The 19,300-nt window shown below is 35.9% G+C and overlaps 2 protein-coding genes across 2 annotated transcripts in view; one reads left to right on the forward strand and one right to left on the reverse strand.

Annotated features, from left to right (window-relative positions):
* The first annotated feature begins 5,201 nt into the window (after positions 1-5,201).
* LOC140146418 (lysyl oxidase homolog 2-like) lies at positions 5,202-8,601 on the forward strand. The gene is made up of 4 exons (XM_072168262.1): positions 5,202-5,442; positions 6,626-6,967; positions 7,310-7,678; positions 8,273-8,601. Exons 1-4 carry the CDS (start codon positions 5,361-5,363, stop codon positions 8,476-8,478), a joined length of 999 nt encoding a protein of 332 aa, XP_072024363.1. The 5' UTR covers positions 5,202-5,360; the 3' UTR covers positions 8,479-8,601.
* A 95-nt stretch (positions 8,602-8,696) lies between these two features.
* LOC140146416 (mesenchyme-specific cell surface glycoprotein-like) overlaps positions 8,697-19,300 on the reverse strand; it is a 28,338-nt gene continuing 17,734 nt past the window's right edge. Inside the window, exons 11-15 of the mRNA XM_072168259.1 lie at positions 18,190-18,315; positions 16,105-16,199; positions 14,102-14,224; positions 12,872-12,972; positions 8,697-11,118 (exon numbers count right to left, since the gene is read on the reverse strand). Coding sequence (XP_072024360.1) covers positions 11,036-11,118; positions 12,872-12,972; positions 14,102-14,224; positions 16,105-16,199; positions 18,190-18,315 — 528 coding nt within the window. The 3' untranslated portion in view covers positions 8,697-11,035. The remainder of the gene's footprint in view (positions 11,119-12,871; positions 12,973-14,101; positions 14,225-16,104; positions 16,200-18,189; positions 18,316-19,300) is intronic.

A 19,300-nucleotide genomic window follows, 5' to 3' on the forward strand; every position in this document is an offset into this window, starting at 1 on the left:
ATAACTATACGTTCTGAAGTAATAACTATTAGCCTACTTAACACGGGAAACGGTGGCATGATCGACTGGAATTATATAAATAAACACTATTTTTATCAGGTTTGCCGTCGCAAATAACAGATTATTATTTGCGACGGCGAACCCAAATCGAAAAATATTTGACGAAATGCAAACGTATAAAAAGGTGTGGGTAGCCGTATTTATTTTACACATATGGACCAACTTATAGCGTCACACGTCAAAGCGTTCAGTCACAATGGTTCCTTATGTAAAAATAAACACGTTAAAAACAGTGTTAAAAGTTGCATCTGAGTCCATAGGAGTCAGCTTTCAAACAATACAGTAAGCCAGATCTATTCATGTGTTCGTTAAAGAAAACCTGACTGCTCAGATGCAACTATTAAAACGGCCTTTTTTCATACACAATTAACCATTGTGACTGAACGCAATGACGTGTGACGCTATAAATTGGTCCACAATATGTAAAACAAATAGAGCTTTACATATCTTTTTACATTTTCACATTTTGTAAAATATTTTTTGACTTATCCTGAAAAGTAGTAGAACGGAACTTATAAGTTGTGGACCGTCTATTTATCTGACCTGTTATGGAAAGCTATGACTTACAGCTATACCTTTCTTGGTTTGGAAAACGAAATACCATTCAAAATCAACATACATAATACATCCGACTGGGTGTTTTAAAATATAATACGTTTGTTTTTTTGTTTTTTTTATTTGCTTTCTTGTTTGTTTTTGAAGCTTTCATAAAGATCATTCATGTACAAACATTAAATAACGTATTTCGGCTACACTTATTTTTAGGTGATATGCCTTTTATGATGTAGGTGAAATCTTTTACCCCAACACGCCCAATGTAAACAACTTATATATCTTGAATGATTTGATGGCTGAATGTGCCATTTTCCAATCTATCTACTAACTAAAGGGTATCATCGTCGTAATCTAACAGTTGTTTCACCTGGTACCATGCCATGTCGCAACGATAATTTGTTCCTTAAGCAGCTTCCAGAGAGGATCAACTTCAAAAACATGAATTTGAATAATTCGTTGAATTTGACCCTTGATGGAAAACAAATTCCTAGCAAACATTCACGCCCTCTATCGATAAGAAGCTAGATTTTGCTTTGTTAAGAATATATAAAAGTATTGAAATTGCTTTGTTTGTTAATGACCAGACAATCCGTCGTTTTATCTTTTCAGTTTCTGTTTCCGTAACCGTATCCGTTTTTGTAAGTCATTGTTATTCTGAAGTGGTAGTCTCCCAGGTGTGACCAATCTTTTATTTTAGCCTTTTGTTAGTTACTGAAAATTTTAAGCTCGTGACATACTGCAGTTACTGTCCGTTTTCCTATACACAATACACAGTGCTCTTTCCCATTGACGCGTGACCTCTACAAATAGCCCTACGTTAAAAGTATGGGGATATGACTAGTTAACGTCGCTGTGTGAAAAATAACCGGCCAATATTAAAATTACTCTTCTAAAGTTCTAGAAAATATAGTTTTTTAACATGTCCTAAATTTTTAGCTAATTTAGATGTTGGAAATATTCGTACTTTGGTGTTTTAGTTAATGTTATAGGTAATAGTACATTGCCTAGTTAACGTCGCTGTGTGAAAAATAACCGGCCACTATTAAAAGTACTCTTCTAAAATTCTAGACAATATAGTTTTGTAACATGTCCTAAATTTTTAGCTAATTTAGGTGTTTGGAGAGGGTCGCACTTTTGTGTTTTAGGAAGGATATGTAAACGACAGATAACACCAAAAATATGAAGAAATTATTTTCAAACCGTGTTAAGTCAACAATCATTATGTTGCTCATTTTCAAGAATGCTGGTTTACAAAAAGCACACCATTGTCTCATTTCGTGAACAAAGGTACACATACCATTGTTTCCTTTCGTTTCCTTTATAATCGGTTACCCAACTGAAGCTATAATACTAGCTTTATTGCGATACCGCACATGAAAACAGACACTTGTGCACAACCAGAGAAGATCCGATTTAATCAGCTGAGCTGTTTCAATGAGTGTTATCTTGGTTTAATAGCTTTGAATGGGGTTAAGTCCTGCAAAGGTCGAGATGAATTCTACTGTAGACATGACTGCATCATGAATTTCAGTTTTCGTTTTGGTAAGTTATATTGATTTTTTACACCTTGAGATGTGCGGTTGGTGCTATATAAATCTAAACAAAAGAAGAGTCTAAATTTTACGGTCCTAAATTCACGGCTTCAATTGACTTGTGTTTGGTGTATATGCACTTACGCCTAGACGTAAGTGGCTCGTAAAAATTGTCTTGCATTGAAATATATTCTAACCATGTTGCCAAGTTATAAGCAAAAGTCTTTCATATTGGCGATGAAACGAGCGTCTGAAATAGTCAAATATCTCCCAATGAGGCGCGTACAAGTGGTGATTTGGTAATCATGTTTAATATTGAAATGCAATACAAAAGAAGTGTATCGGAGCAAAGATAATGTATTCTATTCATTCGTACCAATGGCAAGCTAATCTGATAATTGGTTGGGCCTATATGCAAGACTCGGGTTTATTTTAAATGTTTATTTTTTGCAGAGCTTACTTTCAGCCATGGATCATACTGATAAATTTCGCAAGGGAGAGGGAGGGAGATACTTGAGACTGAACAAGTGAGAGTGGGAGGGGGTGCGGAAGAAAGAGAGGAGAGGGAGAGACGGAAAGACTAGAAAGAGAAAGCTCGAGAGGAGAGAGTAGGGACCGAGGAGGGAGTGGGGAGCCTGATCATGGGGGGGGGGAGGCAGGAGGAAGCAAAATAGGGACATAGACATTGATATGAGGGAAGGGCGACACTGTGGCCCTGCACAAGTGCATTGGGGCGCGATAGGCTCATAAGCGGACCGTTTGTGATTTCAGGGCTTATTTTCAACGTTTTTACAGAAAAAAAAAGTGGACATTATCATTCGGATTGGCATGCATTTTGTCAAATTAATATAGATCAATTTAGCAATGCAAAGACGAGAGGGCGCTAGACCATTAAAAACATCGGTCTTGTCTCTCCCGCTTTTATTGACATAGGCATCTGCCTCTATTGAAATAAGCTAATTGGTACTTCAAAGTTAACAATGAAGTCAGATTACAGTAAACTTACTGAATCACTTGCGTTTTCGTATCTGAACAATAGACTTACGGAAACTGAAAAGATAAAAAAGACCCAATGTGTACCTTTTTGTTTTAGGTTTTTATATAATGAGGAAATGAAGGCACCTTGTCAAAATCTATATCTTTTGTTTTATAATGTATTATGGGAGAAATTATGAGGATTTGAACTAAGCATCTCAAAAAGTGGAAGCTTTATGTGTGACTTTCAAAATCCATTGTTTCAAAATCCATTTCTTTAGTTTATTATATTGTATTAAGAGGGAAATTATGAGGATTTGAAATAAAGATCTACAAAACATTGACCCCAAGTACTCAGTACGTAAAGATCACAGCTACATACAGGACTATCAGACCCTCTTCACTACAATCAATAAATTGTACAAATGAGGGAGCACAATCATTGGAGAAGAGTATTCCACCGGGTATTCATTGTATTCCTATGCCTTTATATATTAATCCATCCTATAACCTGGTTCGTAAAGGCAATAGAGTACGTTTGCTACGTCAAATCATTATTAGAAATATGTGCCCATCCACCACAACCTGGTCGTAAAGTCGGCATTTACCATTTCGAGATATATATATATATATATATATAACAATATATGGATTTCTATGTAAAATATATAAGAAATTTGACCTTTGATGAACCATAACTTCACTTCCAGATGTCAGATGAAGCTGGTTGAGGTGTCATTCAAAAGCTGAACGTACATTGTTACAAAATATGCAATAAACAGAAAATGGTCTAGAGCCAACTTTACTACAACTTCGTGGTGGATGGTCACATATTACTTATTCATCCTACCGAACCTATCCCAATGTCCGTTGTGCGTTAATGGCCTATATACATTATGTAAAACTATAAAGGCCCAAATGAAGACCTGAGGGCAAGAAGACCGTAAGTCTACTTGGCCCCTAAAGTTACGTGTAGTTTCTTACGGTTAATATAATGTTTAATACATGTTCCAGGGCTAAAACATCATGGAAGGTTGTGACAGATTTGGTATGGCCCCTGAACATGTATAAAACATTACCAAACTATACGAAACTATACGCAACTTTAGTGTATACATGTTGAGGGGCCAAGTGGACTTACGGTCTTCTTGCGCTCAAGTCTTCATTTGGACATTATGCAGTTCTTGAACACAGGCCAAAAAACCTCATTATGTAATTCCAAAGGTCAAATGCAAAACCTCATAATGTGGGACCCAACTACAAAACCCCATATGAGCAATTTTGCTAAAATTCTATTTTTGTGTGTCAACTTGAAGAAAATGTCCGAACACACCTTCCAGTGCTTCCCTTATAACTGTAAAGTGCACAAGTGTCTGTAAATAACCAAATCTGCACATCATGTTCTATGTTAATCTTGTTAATTTTTATTTTATTTTTTGCGTCTCACACAAAACAGCTAAATCGTTGCATGTGAGGTTTTGTAATTGGGCCCCACTTTTTACTTATGAGGTTTTGCATTTGATCTTTGGAATTACATTGAGGTTTTTCCTGTCCAGCGACGAAATGTAGTGTGCAAATACATGTAGACTGCTTTACGCAAACAACTTGATCAAAATAATACATTTCAAATTCAGTCAGCATTATTATATATTTTCAAGTCACGTCTGTGATCATTTAATAAACTTAATCGAGTGTAAACACGACTATTACTATGGAATTGTACATATTAAATGAACCGAAACAATATAAACAAACCGAAAGAGTTGCCAAAACTAGGATTTCAATGACATACTGGGTGAATTATTTAAAAACATGCACCAAAACACGGGAAATTCGGAGCCTGAACAGAAAAGTAAAAACCAAGACATGTAGAGCGAACAAGATAATTTTTTTTTTCTAAAAAATAAAAAAAAGCTCTAAAACGCATCATTTCCACTTCTACCGGCTTGCAATAATTTTGCTTGTTTGTTTGTTTTCTACACTGCACAAAATGGCCACTTTATGATCAGCAACCAGTTTTAGGCATTACGGCGTTCTTGTTGATAGAATGCATTTATATCTTCTTTCAAAAGGTATGATGTCATTTCTAACTACAGCGCCTTTGGGGCAGGATATTGGCAACACCTGAACACAAAGCAAGTATTGTTTATTGTCATGAAAGCCAGTTGACTGATTTTATAGCTGTCTCCATTTTGTGTACTTCATAACCTTAATACCTGTATTGCGAACTTGGACAACATGTTGATGTACACCTTTCTGTTGGCTATTGCCTGCTTTCCAAATGTGCTTTCACAATGGTGGTACACGACTTCTTCGCCAGGTAAATATGATATTGGTTTTAATAAAAAGCCGTAATGTATATCACCTTTTTAAATCTGTATATGACACTTAATAACAACTCTTGCCGATGTCTTCCGCTTGTCTGTTGCAGCTCCTGTTTTTTGAACTTGATTTAATTGAGTATATTATTATATTGGTTGTATTTATTTGCTTACCAATTTTTTTTAATCTAAAATTGCTGTTTTTAAAATTACTGTAGATGTTTTTTAAATCTTGCCATGCTGTTAATGCTTTTAATCCACTGTTTCATTCCTCTTGTTTTCATTTGCTCGTTTCCTGAGGCTGTTGGTTTTAAAATCATTATCGTTTATTTTGTTTGCTGTTTTATATTTTGCTCTTTCATGCTTTTTGTAGTGTAAGTTAAGTGTAATTTAAAAGTTGTTCAGCGCATAGTGACCTGTTAGTTTTATGCGCTTTATAAATGCATTTTATTATTATTATTATATGAAATTGGTTAATTTCTTTCCGAACAACTTATTGGCAATAGCATAACTGTCCCAATAATATACCCCTAGAGGAATCAGCCATGTTCACAAATTTCTATATCCTATAGTTTGTTGTGATCAGTCAAACATTTAATTGGCAGGGGAAATCAAGCAAATATTGATTCACAACGCCTCTGGTAACGCCCTTTCTACCCAATTTTTTGGTCACTCATGGGGGGGGGGAGCCTCTGGACGATAAAATCCGCAACAGGTGTGGGGCAGCTCCATCTACCGGACAGAAATTGTCCAGAATTGCCCTGTGCATCTTCTTTTTTACACCGTTAAACACCTTAATTTGGGGCAAAAACATTGTAATGTTGCAAATTACCACAACATATCACCTTTGTGCTAAAGTAGTGTAAAATGGAAAGGTTTTGCGCGCGTTTGTCCCAGTAAAGCAGGCCAAAATTATGACCATCAGGAACATGTGGTAGTCATTTTTGTTCTTACAAAAAAAACCTGGCTTTGCCATTGGACCACCCGTTGATCGAGAAATGAACTGCCACCTTATCCCCGTATGACGTGGTCACTTGATCGGACACCTAGCGCTAACAAAAGCCCTTACAAACTTTATTTAGGTGATGTATAGCTCGATGGTCGGTGAACAATTGAACGTAGTAATTATGTGCTTCGTTCCGTTAACATTGTTCTGTTCTGTCCTCAATTTATTCCATGCAGATCAATTTCAGGTTCGCCTTGTGGGTGGACCGTCTTCATCAGAAGGTCGTCTAGAGGTTCTTATCCAAGATGAATGGGGTACGGTCTGTGGTAGTAGATACAACATTGGTTTTGGTTACGTTCAAGGGGACGTAGTATGCAGGGAGCTTGGCTTTGATATAGCTATTGACGTCAAGAATGGCGACTCTTATGGAAGAAGCAATGGACCTGTTCTGTTGAATGATATTTACTGCACTGGTGAAGAGGCTTTTTTATGGCAATGTAAGAACGACATTAATTCGGAAGACTACTACTACTGCGATCATTCGGAAGATGTAGCGATTCGATGTGATTCAGTGAAAGGTAATCTTCACTTATTGGTGTCCATGGAGATGGGTATGGTAATGCGTGTGGAGGGATAATCTTACCAATACCATAAAGATTCGCCTAATGGCGCACTTGTGCTGTGAAATCCCAACAAGAATAAGTTCCGTGCCCTTATTTGCTAGTGGGAATTTTACAAGACGGCACTTTTTGATTATGCACCTGTATACCGTTGCGGCTAATTCTTAACGGTGTATAGGGTGTCATTAACTACCAAGTAAAGTGACTAATTGTGATATATTTGTCTGTTCTATTTCTTTCTAAGTTCTTATTCTCATAATACGATCAGAAAAGTATAACATTCTCTCAATCGATATGCAGATGGTGAACCACTTGTCCGCTTATCCAAAAACTATCAAGCTACAAGCAACATTGGCAACATTGAAGTGTTTTACAATGGAACATTGGGTCACATATGTAGTTACGGTTCCTCTTGGGGTATTGATGAGGCTAGTGTTGCCTGCAAGGAGCTTGGATTCGAACGCGCAACTAAAGCAGATGCCCCGGAAAGATATGTAGAAAACGTATACAAGCCCAATTATATTATAGCAAAGATTGACTGTGATGGAACTGAAGGCCGTTTAGCCGAATGTGATATCACCTACTTGGAGGATGAAGACAGTTACTACGACGAGAGTAATTGCCGCTCCTCCTACAATGTGGCAAGTGTGACTTGCACTAACCAAAAAGGTAGGGATGTGTAAATGAGTGTAATACGAGAGAGCGAGGGTGTTGGGTGTCTATGTGTGCGTATATGTGACTGTAGTAGATTTTATAATGAGTGCGCAGCATATATTACATTGAACAATACAAATATGGCTTTAAAAAGTGTTGGGATTAGGTGAAGTTGAAGTATTTCAATAAAATAAATTATACACTTTTCGCAAGAATATGGCAGAGATTTATTTTTAAAACGTAATCGTCAACATTAATATACTGCTCATCAACAGTGGCGTAGCGTGAGACATACTAGGGATAATCGACCATGATTAGGGGCACCAGGCCTGACGGTGGAACACGACAAGCCGTTTTTCGGCAATTTTCCTATGGGATTTTCTACATTTTCAAATCGACCATTATTATTTACTTCTAAATTATTTAAGAAAGAAAGGGTTATGCAGTACCTTTATGGAACAATCAAGTTTGGGACAACAATAATTTTCACGTTTGATGATTATGATAATTATTGTTATTTATATTATTACTATCTGGATTATTATCATCATTAGCATTATCATTATTATAACTATTATAACATTTCTATCATTATTATTATATTTACAGCTGGTTTGTCTTCTGGAAAGGTTGCCGGTGTTACAATGGCCTGTCTACTTTCAATTATTATGTTCATAGTCATCGCGTTACTCGTCTACGTCTCTAAGAAAAAGAAATCAATCCCACACCAACCAAACCAACAAGACGAAACTCAAGTAGTCTTTACCAATTCCCCAAGTAGTGTGCAGCAACAGCAGCAAATGACAATGTCATAGCTAAATACCACGGGAAAATGGGCAAGCTGTCATGCTGCAGCCATGTCTCAAATTATTTTGCCGCAACAACCATAAACCAGCAAAGAGCAGTGCAACATCATGCAGCATAATATGAAAAAATATATTTCGGGTTAGTTTGCATATATGATATTATTTTGTCCGGTTTTTTGTTTTTTTCATGTGAACTGGTGTTTTGCTTCAATGTTGAGGCTTTTTTGATTTGTTTTTCCAGATGTTTTTTTTTCTTTCTTTCTTTCTATCTTTTTCAAAAAAATGTGTCTTAAGAATAAATGAAGCGATTGACTTGGTTTCAATTTTATTACTGTATACTAAAGATAAGTAAAGTAGTTCTGTGTCAGGAAATGATGTTCGAAATATATTCACATGATTCATATGAAAGGTCAAAGGTCAAGGTTTGCACTCTACAGTGGTCAAATTTTAAAAATTGCTCCAATTGTTATCAAAATTGTCTAGAGTTGTTCCTCTCAGCATACTAGTCCATAATAGGATTGCACAGGGTTGCACAGGTAAATAGGTCAAGACCATAAAGCTCCATCAAACGTTACATAGACCTACTGACTAACCAATTTTTGGGTGAAACATTGGGATGCAAACTTTCTACATATGTAAAATCTTATTATGAATTACTAGTATTATGACGAGAGGAAGAATTTGAGACCATTTTGACAACAATCGGAGCAATTTTTCAAATTTGGCCCCAGTAGAGGTCAAACCTTGACCTTTGGCCTTTTTGCTTATAACTTGAACACCGTACATCACAGATAGGTCAATCTATACTTTTTCTGGATCCTTGTGACCAGGGAACACGTTGGCATGGTTTATAACTCAATTTGAACAACTTTGATTTTTTTTCCTGTATAAAGTTCGAATACCTCTATGGCGGCCATATTAGACAATATATTTTTGGCCCTCCCCCTAGAATTGTTCACCAGACTGAATACTACATCTGAGCCAAATGTCACACTTTTACAAAACTTAAACAATGGTTTCACCATTCTGCAGCACTATAATAACATTAGGCTATCATATACGGAAACCACCAAAGGTCTAGCATACTTGGTTCTAAAGGTTTTGTAATGTGTATTTTCTTATGTATTTTATTTCACTCCATATTCACTCCATATTTTTGCCTTTATCTCAGTTTCAAATTTGCCGCCTTTTGCCCCCATGGACCAGATCGTGTCACAAATTGAGAACGGTACATCACAGATATGATAAACTACAGTCGAGTCATGGACAAAAGTTTGGATGTTTTCATTTCTGTATCAAATGTAGTTTTCAATCATATATAAGGAATATGTTTATTGTTCTGGAGTAGTGCTCAGTTAAATTTAAATTAAATTAAAATGGGAGGATCACACAGTCGCAACACTTTTTGGCGGTCTATTTGGATCCAAAATGTTCCCGAAATCTCTTCTTGCATACGGAAGCATAACTGTGTCGAGAATATGCAGGTATTTGTCCTGGGCCGTGTGTCCTTGTATTGGTGTGATTTCGACCTACTGTGAAATGTTTCCCATACTGTGATTCCACCACCATCTCCCTGGACTCTAGGCATGATACAATCATCAAGCAGGGCTTGATCAACCTGTCTTCGGATCTTCAATCGGCCATCTTTACTTTAGAGGAGGACGCCAGTGGCCTCCTGTCAAATTCATATCTTTCTGTGACTAAAGCAAGAGCGCATGCCGATGTCTTTACAGAGGTATCGGCTTTCTTATTGGTCGTCTTGCGCGAAAACCTGCACTAACCAGTTTGTTGTTCACAGGTTTCCTGACGGTTGTCTTTCGGGGCCGACCTGACCTTGGTCTAGGTGTAGTAGTACCGGTCTCTCGACGTCTCTTCAAAATTTTAGAAACTGCGCCTTATTAAAGTGGCACCAATATCCTTCTGTTTGTAGCAACAATTACGTAAGTCAATGACGCAGGCGTATAAATCTTCGCTCAACTCGCATCAGAAATATCGTATACAACAGACAGATGTAACAAAGTAAATCTGGTTTCTTCTCACGGTAGTGCAAAAGCCAATGTAACCTTATGAATCATATCGCTAAAATAACTGCGAAAAGGATGCCCGATGGTTCATTGGTCAGGTATTAGAAGCCATTGTCCTTCATTACTTGTGTGATATGGAATGGTACGTAAGACCTTAACAGACACCCTCGGTCCATTTTGCTTACGGGTCATTTATGGTAAGAAATCTGCACTTAAAAACAGGGCTATGCAAAAAACATCCCAAACTTTTGTCCATGACTGTATACTTTATCTGAATGCTATATTATATATTATTCAAATTATCAATAATTATTAAGAACAGCACTAATATAATGTAGCCACTAAACACTTCGTTATCATTATTTTTTGCGACTACCTTCTTACGAAATAGATACACATAACACAGGGTCATGAAATGAACATGTGAGCTGACACATTGTCTTAATATAGGCGCGCAAAAATCGCAGTGAAGAACCGCATGATCTGAAATCGATGTGTTTCGTTTCTTCTAAAAATGATATCTTGTTCAGAGTTCCATAATGTTAAACAATACATTCCACCAATAAAAGTAATGCCACCACGATGCTGATGTGGATCATCGGTACTGTGCTTCCTGCGCCGCTCCCTGAAAATGAGAGAAATATATTTCGAGAAGAAATACTGCAAATAAACCTTTTGTAATATAAAATTAAAAATGCCAAACCTACAGCGGTGTGTGGTGAACCACTGTGGCTCAACACACACCTAAAGAATGATGAAATCGTAGTTCTTCATCCCCCATCCACATAGAGGGGGGTAGTTATTGTGGATTTGGAGGGGATGCGCGGGTCGGATTCTGAAACATTATACCAAATATCAAAAAGAAACTCAAAATAATTATACATACCGTAAAAATTCGTTAATAAGCTGTAAATAAGCATATGGAACCCAGGATATGGGCATATTAACGAGTTTCTCGGATAAGAACGAATTTTCACGGTAGCGTGTTAAAGTTTTTCTTTTTTTCTTTAAATTTACAAATATCTGTGTTTGTAAATTACAAGTAAAAGAAAAACATTAAAAAGCCTACCAAACTATCCTAAAATTCGTTGATATAGGGGAACCTGGGGCAAATGGTCCACTTAAGCCACTTTGTTTTATAAAAACATGTAACACTAGGTAGAGCTGATATAATATGAATGATTATCAGGCATATTTGCCTGTCTTTATATGCAATTTGTGCAAGAACCTGAAACCTCTTGAAAAGAAGTATGACTTCACCAGATAAAATCTTATTTCAGGTAGACCAAATACCCCAACAGTGGGGTAATTGGTCCAGTGTGAATTAGATATTGAAATGTCATAATACAAATTAATACAAATCATTTTATGTGATACTATTGCTACTGCACGACATCTCCACCTCATACCTCTAACTACCAACTCTCCCTTTCTCACAGAGACGCCATTTTTAAATCCAAATCCTCGAGCCACTAAAGTAATATAAAGTTTTGAGATTTTCTCAAAAACTGTTCATTTTTGCAGGAATCTGTTATGCTAGCTGGATTCCATGTTTCATTTCATTTTATATACTGCTTATCATTTCATTTAGAGATATAATAAAAAAGATTTTCTAAATAACTGACTCGCAGAAAGTATGCACAGTATAGGCACATTAACGGAATTTTACGGTTTGTATGTTATGGATTGTTAAATGATTTCTGATTTAAATGAAGCTGTATATTTACGGAAATAAAACAGAGCACTTGGCAAGGATTTGTTTTATTGTTGACCAAAAGGTAGACTAAAGAAACTGAAAATGTTACCCGAATATGCCATTCATAATTTCTGATACTCCCCTTCAGAAAATTACAATACCAACAGGGCCGAAGGGAAAGCAGTAAAGTATTTTTTATGCTATTAAAATTATGAGTTAATTGAACAAATACCAGATATTCCACAATATCACCCGATTTGACGGTGCATTATTCCCTTTCATTTGCCATGGTTGGTGTTTTTGTGCTCAGTGACGTTTTTGATAAGTAGTGGTATTTTGTCATTGGTATTTTAAAGAGCCATTACGTTTCACTACCTGGAGAGATTTGATCAAAAATTGAATTCCCTCCTGAGGTTCGTATCTGTCAATGAGTTGACCAGATCACAAGGATATGATCAAATCTCTTCAGGTAACAAAACGTAATGGCAATCGATGACTAAAGCTGAATGTATTATACTCTATCGTTGAGCGACGAGTGATTGGTTTCTAGGCAATGAGGTAGCGAGCTTTTTGTTGCGTTTGGAAAAACGCGTAACCTCATTCGCCAGATATCAATCGCCCGACGCTCAGCGATGTAGTATAAATTAATCTTTAGACATAAAACAAATACAAGGAAACATACCTTCATTTATGATTCGGTAAAATGAAAGTGTGCCACTCTCAGTTCCAGCGACCATCAACATCGGAAAATTCTGGTCTGAATTTCTTTTGGCTGGAATAAACCTTGGCAATTCAAAAATTATGCATAATATTAATAATGGTGTTGATTGGAATGTCGTAAACTGTTTGTCATAAAGAGTTAGAGTCAGCATTTCCTTTTTAGAATAATCTTATAAACTGTCGTCCGCACCAATCCCTAGCCCATTTTGTTTGCTTTTTAATGTTTAATAAAAATTAAAAATTAATATCAAAGATTTGCTTTCAAATTATTATGGAACGAAAGGCAGGTCAGTGTAAAGTATAAAACCGTATAAAGGTCAAACCAATGACGAAAATTATGGTAGGAAAACCAGGTAAGGAACCAAATCCTTAACTGCAAACTGAATCCGACAGTACAATTGAAGACCTGAGCGCAAGAAAACCGTAAGTTAGTCCACTTGGGTGAAACCATCATGAAAGGTTGTTAAATATTTGTTTTGGCCCCTGAACATGTATAAAACATTACTAAACTATACTAAACTATACGAAACTATACGCAACTTTAGTGTATACATGTTGAGGGGCCAAGTGGACTTACGGTCTTCTTGCGCTCAGGTCTTCAATTTGAATGTATCGTGCCTATATGCACCGGCTGAAAGATATGCAATAGCTTACACAATAGCTATACCCCCATGAACGTTTTGTTGCCATGCTGTGCCATATAGGGTCAGACCGGACGTGATTTTGACACATATTTTGCATGTATAAAAATGAAAGGAAGGGACGATTTTCAATCAACATTTGGGCGCTCAACAATGCTCAATGACACTGTATTTGTACCGCGGATTATTCGCACTATTCAAGACAGGAGATCTTAGGCAATAGAAACAAATTAGTTCGATCTTTCGATCGACCATCGATGCTTGGTCGATCCTTATTATTTTTGAAATCAATTAATTGACCATTGTTAATTGTGACAACGTACAAACATTTGTCTATATTGATATTGAAAAGTATTACTTTAGCAATAATTCTGATTAATTAGTTGTTATTTCATTAATAACAAGCATCGAAGCGGCATCGACGGTCGATAAAAAGATCGAACGAATTTGTTTCTGGTGCCTTAATGGTCGCATTTTTTTTAATGTTCTACTGATTATCTGTAATATTCTGTATAAATCAGTTTTAACATAAAATATATTGTGCTACTTACGTAAGGGCTTCAGGTGCGGCATCATTTAAATCTTGGTCTTTAAACAAATCGCTAATTGGTCGGTTTGTACTTCCGTTACGATAGATAGACTCAAGTTTTGGTGTGTACGAATTCTTAACAAGACTGGAAAAAGAGAATTTCCAGAAATAATGAAGGCAAGTCGGAGGGGAGCACGTCCTGGCGTTGTTTACACTCAAATATTGAGACAAATAAAACGGAAACACAAAAACAATTGTATGGGTTCCATAAAAAATACCTCAAAGCTTGATATACTATAGTCTGTCCACATAGAACTACGAGTACAAACCAAATCTGTGGCATCGGAGGTCGATGCTTTGCGTCACACGCGAACGCGACGCGACGCGTAAAGAGCGTGGTGCGCTCGGCAAGTACAAATCGCGAAGCAGTTGGCGCGCCAAAGAAGCATTGCACTGAAATAATTATTATCATACCTCCAGTTTTCGAGTTCTACTAGTATTTACTTTGTACTTCTATGTGGACAGACTGTAGGATGCCATTTTCCGCCCCATGTGCATTCTTTCTTAAGTGGGGAAAACGCCCAACACCTTTGTTTCTATATATATTAGTGGCCATACCTCTATTGTCTGTCCAATTAACTTAGACACCCAGTTTTTGTTACTTATTTGAAAAAATATCCACTTTCAAAGAAAGTCATGAAAGAAAAGTGTTAACATTCGCTGAGACCTAACAGGATTTTTGGGTTTCCAAAGCATTGAGTGAGAGTTTACCAGAAATTCTATTGAAATTGGAAGGTTTTTCTCAACACTTTAAAAATAATCCGGTAGAAGTTGGGTACCATTATTTTGGAAGGTCTCATTATACAGATTTATAGGTATGGTGATTTGGGATAGTGAATGGATGAATAGTAAATCAATTATACTCCTCACCAAAAACATTTCATAAAAATGAAAAATATAATTCAGTTCATAAAATGCAGACAGTGTTTCTAATTGGCATATTTATTCTTAGTGTATTAACTCAATGATTCCAGCTGTCCCTCAACCAATTACAACAATTCGGCGCGGTATTTGAATCTTCTTCTGTGCATGCTTTTGGATTGGCCCAATTCTAAGAAAATACAAATATTGTATGCCCTATGAATGTTTTGATGTTATTGGTGAGGAGTATAATTCACAATACACTCCAGACGCATCATATCATTTGTTATAATGCACCAACTGTGACATCTTATAGAGGTTGTGCATGAAATAATTGATTGGCTCCAAACAAAGGATTTGAACCGGTGTCATTCACCGAAATCATGGCACAGTGCAGTCCATTCAATCAAATATTGTCATCAACCTATTTGATCGTAGTGTATTTGTTATGCGTGTGAGACGACCTCTCGCGGTAGATTGAAAACATGCTTTTGTTGAATGCATTTGAGTAGACCGCCATTATCGTGAATTAGTAAAAGGATCAAAGAAAAAAAAGGTAGAATCACTGATCAATATGCATGATTACAATGTTCAAACACCCCTTACTGTAAATAGATTATCCCATCAAAAGTTTCAAGTCATTAGGAATATTCGGCTGGACCCAGATATCTTGCTGTAAATCGGTAAAAATTGAATAAAAGTAGACAAGGAAGAATATTTTTTCATCGCTTTACTAATAATTTCTGTTAGGTCTAACCGTGTTTAGCAACTTTTCTTTCATGACTTTTTGCCAAAGTGAAAACTTTTCGAAATATATCCTAAAAATCGGGTGTCTAAGTTATTTGGACAGACAATAGAACCGTAAGACCTATGCAAATATGATTGACATTAAGCAGTGCACTGCAGTTTTTAGTTAAATTGCTAAAACAAAACAAATGTGGCTCCTGCCATCCCAGTCACCTTAAGGAGCTACAATTATCTTTTATAAGTTTGATATAATAAATTATTTAAGTTCAGAGAAAAAACTCAAGTAATAGTACGTAAAAATATATCTCCATGTCATGTTATCAGATACTTCATTTTTACTTGGAGGGCAGAACTTACCGAAATATCATGAGGGTCCCGATGCGATCAGCTCCGACAAAGATTAGACGATCATTACCTATTACACCGATCTCTAGCGATTCACAGTCCACACCCTAATGTTAAAAACAAAAGTAGTTAGGGGGGTCATCTTTATAGAAAGTCTCTACTATTAGACACGTGGGAACAACGTCTGTTCATTGGATATAGACTATGGGACATGGGCATTTATCTTTCACTTCCGTAGTCCACTCTTGGGCAGAACATAAAAACATAACAAATCAAGAGTAAATATATGTCTGAATTAATATCCAAAAAGTTCCCACGTTTTACTTTACTCATTTAGGAGTTATTTGGGGTTAAAATGTGTTTTTCGTGATTTTTTTCCATTTTTGCCCAAAAATGTCAAATATTAAAATAGCTGTAACTTTAAAAATAAATTGAGTAGAAATTTCATTTCTGTTGTAGATGTTACATGTCATATGGATTTCCAACACTGGTGAATAAAAAATGGCAAAAACCATATTTTTGTGCTATTTTTGCCATTTTTGACCTAAAAATGTAATTTTTGCATGGGAAAAAAAATAAATATATATTTTCTTGATTTAAAAAATATGTCATTATATCAACCTAGTTATTCTGAACAAAAAAGTTAATGATGGTGAATGTCTGTGACCTATAGTTTTTGATCTATGGCCCTTTCAAATTCACATATGGACTAAAATAGCATGTTTTTGTCAATTTTTCCAATATTAGGCTGAAAATGGTACTTTTTTGTAATTTTAACAAAATTTTCAGTGTTTGGAAAGTGGGAACTTCACATATATTATGGATATATTATAGTACTTTCATTTTAAGCTAGTTGTAGATCCACTGGTAGCTCGGTGTCCATGGCAGAAGCAATTATATCATCAATTTTACTACTTTCAATGCAGCAAAATCATTTTAGTCATCATTTTACTGCATTGAAAGTAGATAAAATTGCTGCTACCACGGTAGTGGGCATACTAGTGGATCTTGAAATAGCTTAACATTAAAGTACAATTACATGTTCATATTATTAAGTGAAGTTCCACTTTCCAAAAACTAACAAGTTGGTTAAAATGGTCATAAAGGACCATTTTGGCGTAATATTGGAAATATTGAACAAAAACATGCTATTTTAGTCCATATATGAATTTGAAAGGGCCATAGATCAAAAACTATAGGTCACAGACATTCACCATCATTAACTTTTTTGTTCAGAATAACTAGGTTGACATAATGACATATTTTTAAATCAATAAAATTTATATTTATTTTTTCCCCATGCAAAAATTACATTTTTAGCTCAAAAATGGCCGAAATAGCACAAAAATATGTTTTTTGTAATTTATTTTTAAATTTTAGAGTTGTGCTGTGACATTTTTATTCACCAGTGTTAGACATCCATGTAATATGCAACATCTACAATAGAAATGAAATTTCTACTCAATTTATTTTGAAAGTTACAGCTATTTTAAAATTTGACATTTTGGGGCAAAAAATGGAAAAAAAATCACGAAAAACACATTTTTAACCCCAAATAACTCCTAAATTACACAGTAACGTGCAACTTTTGAAAGTGGGAAATGTTATATTATTGATCAGTGATATAATAGCTATATTTTCATGTATAAACCATCCTCTACCCAGAAAGGGAGAACGAAAACTACTTTCTGAAGCACTTAGCAAGCCTTGTCCCATGGTCTAATAACCATGAATCTTTAAACAAAAGCTAAAAGAAGTCCACTCTTAATATCACAATTTATTTTGGTTATTCTTTACTCAAAAAGCCGAAATAGTATACTGCCAGGAAAGTTGTCTGTCCATTTTAAGTCGAAAGAAAAATGGAAAGGAAACACCACTGGCTATTTTGGCCCTGTATTTAGGGACTTAAATCTAAATAAATTGCTCTGCTGACTTGACAAACACAACGAATTTGGCTGATTTAATTGAGATGTATAAGTTAGGTTTGAATTTAAAAAAATTCATATTATAAGATCGTACATTATGGTTTAGATAAAAATGCTGCTTTGACTTAAAACCAAAGCTTTCTTGACAATGACCATGCATGTTATAGTTTACCTGCTTTGTGGCGCGTTTATCCATGAGTTGCCGTGGGCTTTGGTCAGACGGTTCATCATCAGCATTGAATACGTCTGGATAAACAGCAGCGTGCATCTTGGCCAAAGCATCACCCGAATCATACACCTGACAGTACATAACATTTCATATTCACATATTGGTACATGTAGTAAGTTGGTTTATTTCAATTTTGAAAGATTCCAAAGAAAAATGAAGATGTTGAACTCACATTTTTTAATAGTGACGTGTCACAACTACACTAATGGTTTCATCAGACTGGCAACCCATTACATCTGACTTTTAACAGTTTATTGGGATGATTCTAAAGGCATTGATTGTGTGAAGGTGACAAGACTACCAGGTGGCTCAAAGGAGCCATTTGGAAATGTACATGACGAGGGGACATATGCACTCAACATCATCTTTGACCAACTCATCGCCCCTCTAGAAATATTTCAACTTCATAGTACGTAACGTAACTCATTATGCCCCTGACTATTTTACCAAATGAACGCCCGGTCCAGTGTCGTAGCCAGGGGGAGCCTGGATGAAAATCAGTGATGAAAATGAGGACGACAAAGAGTAAAGTGTGATTAAAAATGAGGTGGAATTGACAAATGGGGACGAGAATTCGCCCCCCCCTCTCACTAAAGAGCAGGCTACGGCTACAGGAGGTCCTTGGCAGAAGCGACAAATTTGAAAAGGAGAGAGTAAACTAATTATTGTCCTTAATCTTACTCTGTGATTAATGGTAGACAAGTTTCCTTACGGAATTTGGATTAGATTTAGTCACTCCATACACTAATGGAAATTTATAATGAGAATTCTTTCAAAAGCGATGAGAATTGGAAAAAACTATGAGAATTCAAAATGTTCTCATTTCTATGAAACTTCCAATCCTGTGGTCATCTTTACTCATCCAAATCCAAATGAATTAGAAATACTAATTTGTAAACAACTTGTCACATTGTTATAAACGAGAAAATTTAATGCGATAATTAGAACGGCATTCTCAGATCAGTCCCACAGAGTTAGTTTCATAGAACTGAGAACATTTTCAATTCTCAAAGTTATGAAATTCTCATCGCTTTTGAAAGAATTCTCATTTTTA

Source organism: Amphiura filiformis, chromosome 2 (genome assembly GCF_039555335.1).
Source record: "Amphiura filiformis chromosome 2, Afil_fr2py, whole genome shotgun sequence".
In the NCBI taxonomy this organism is placed as follows: Eukaryota; Metazoa; Echinodermata; class Ophiuroidea; order Amphilepidida; family Amphiuridae; genus Amphiura; species Amphiura filiformis.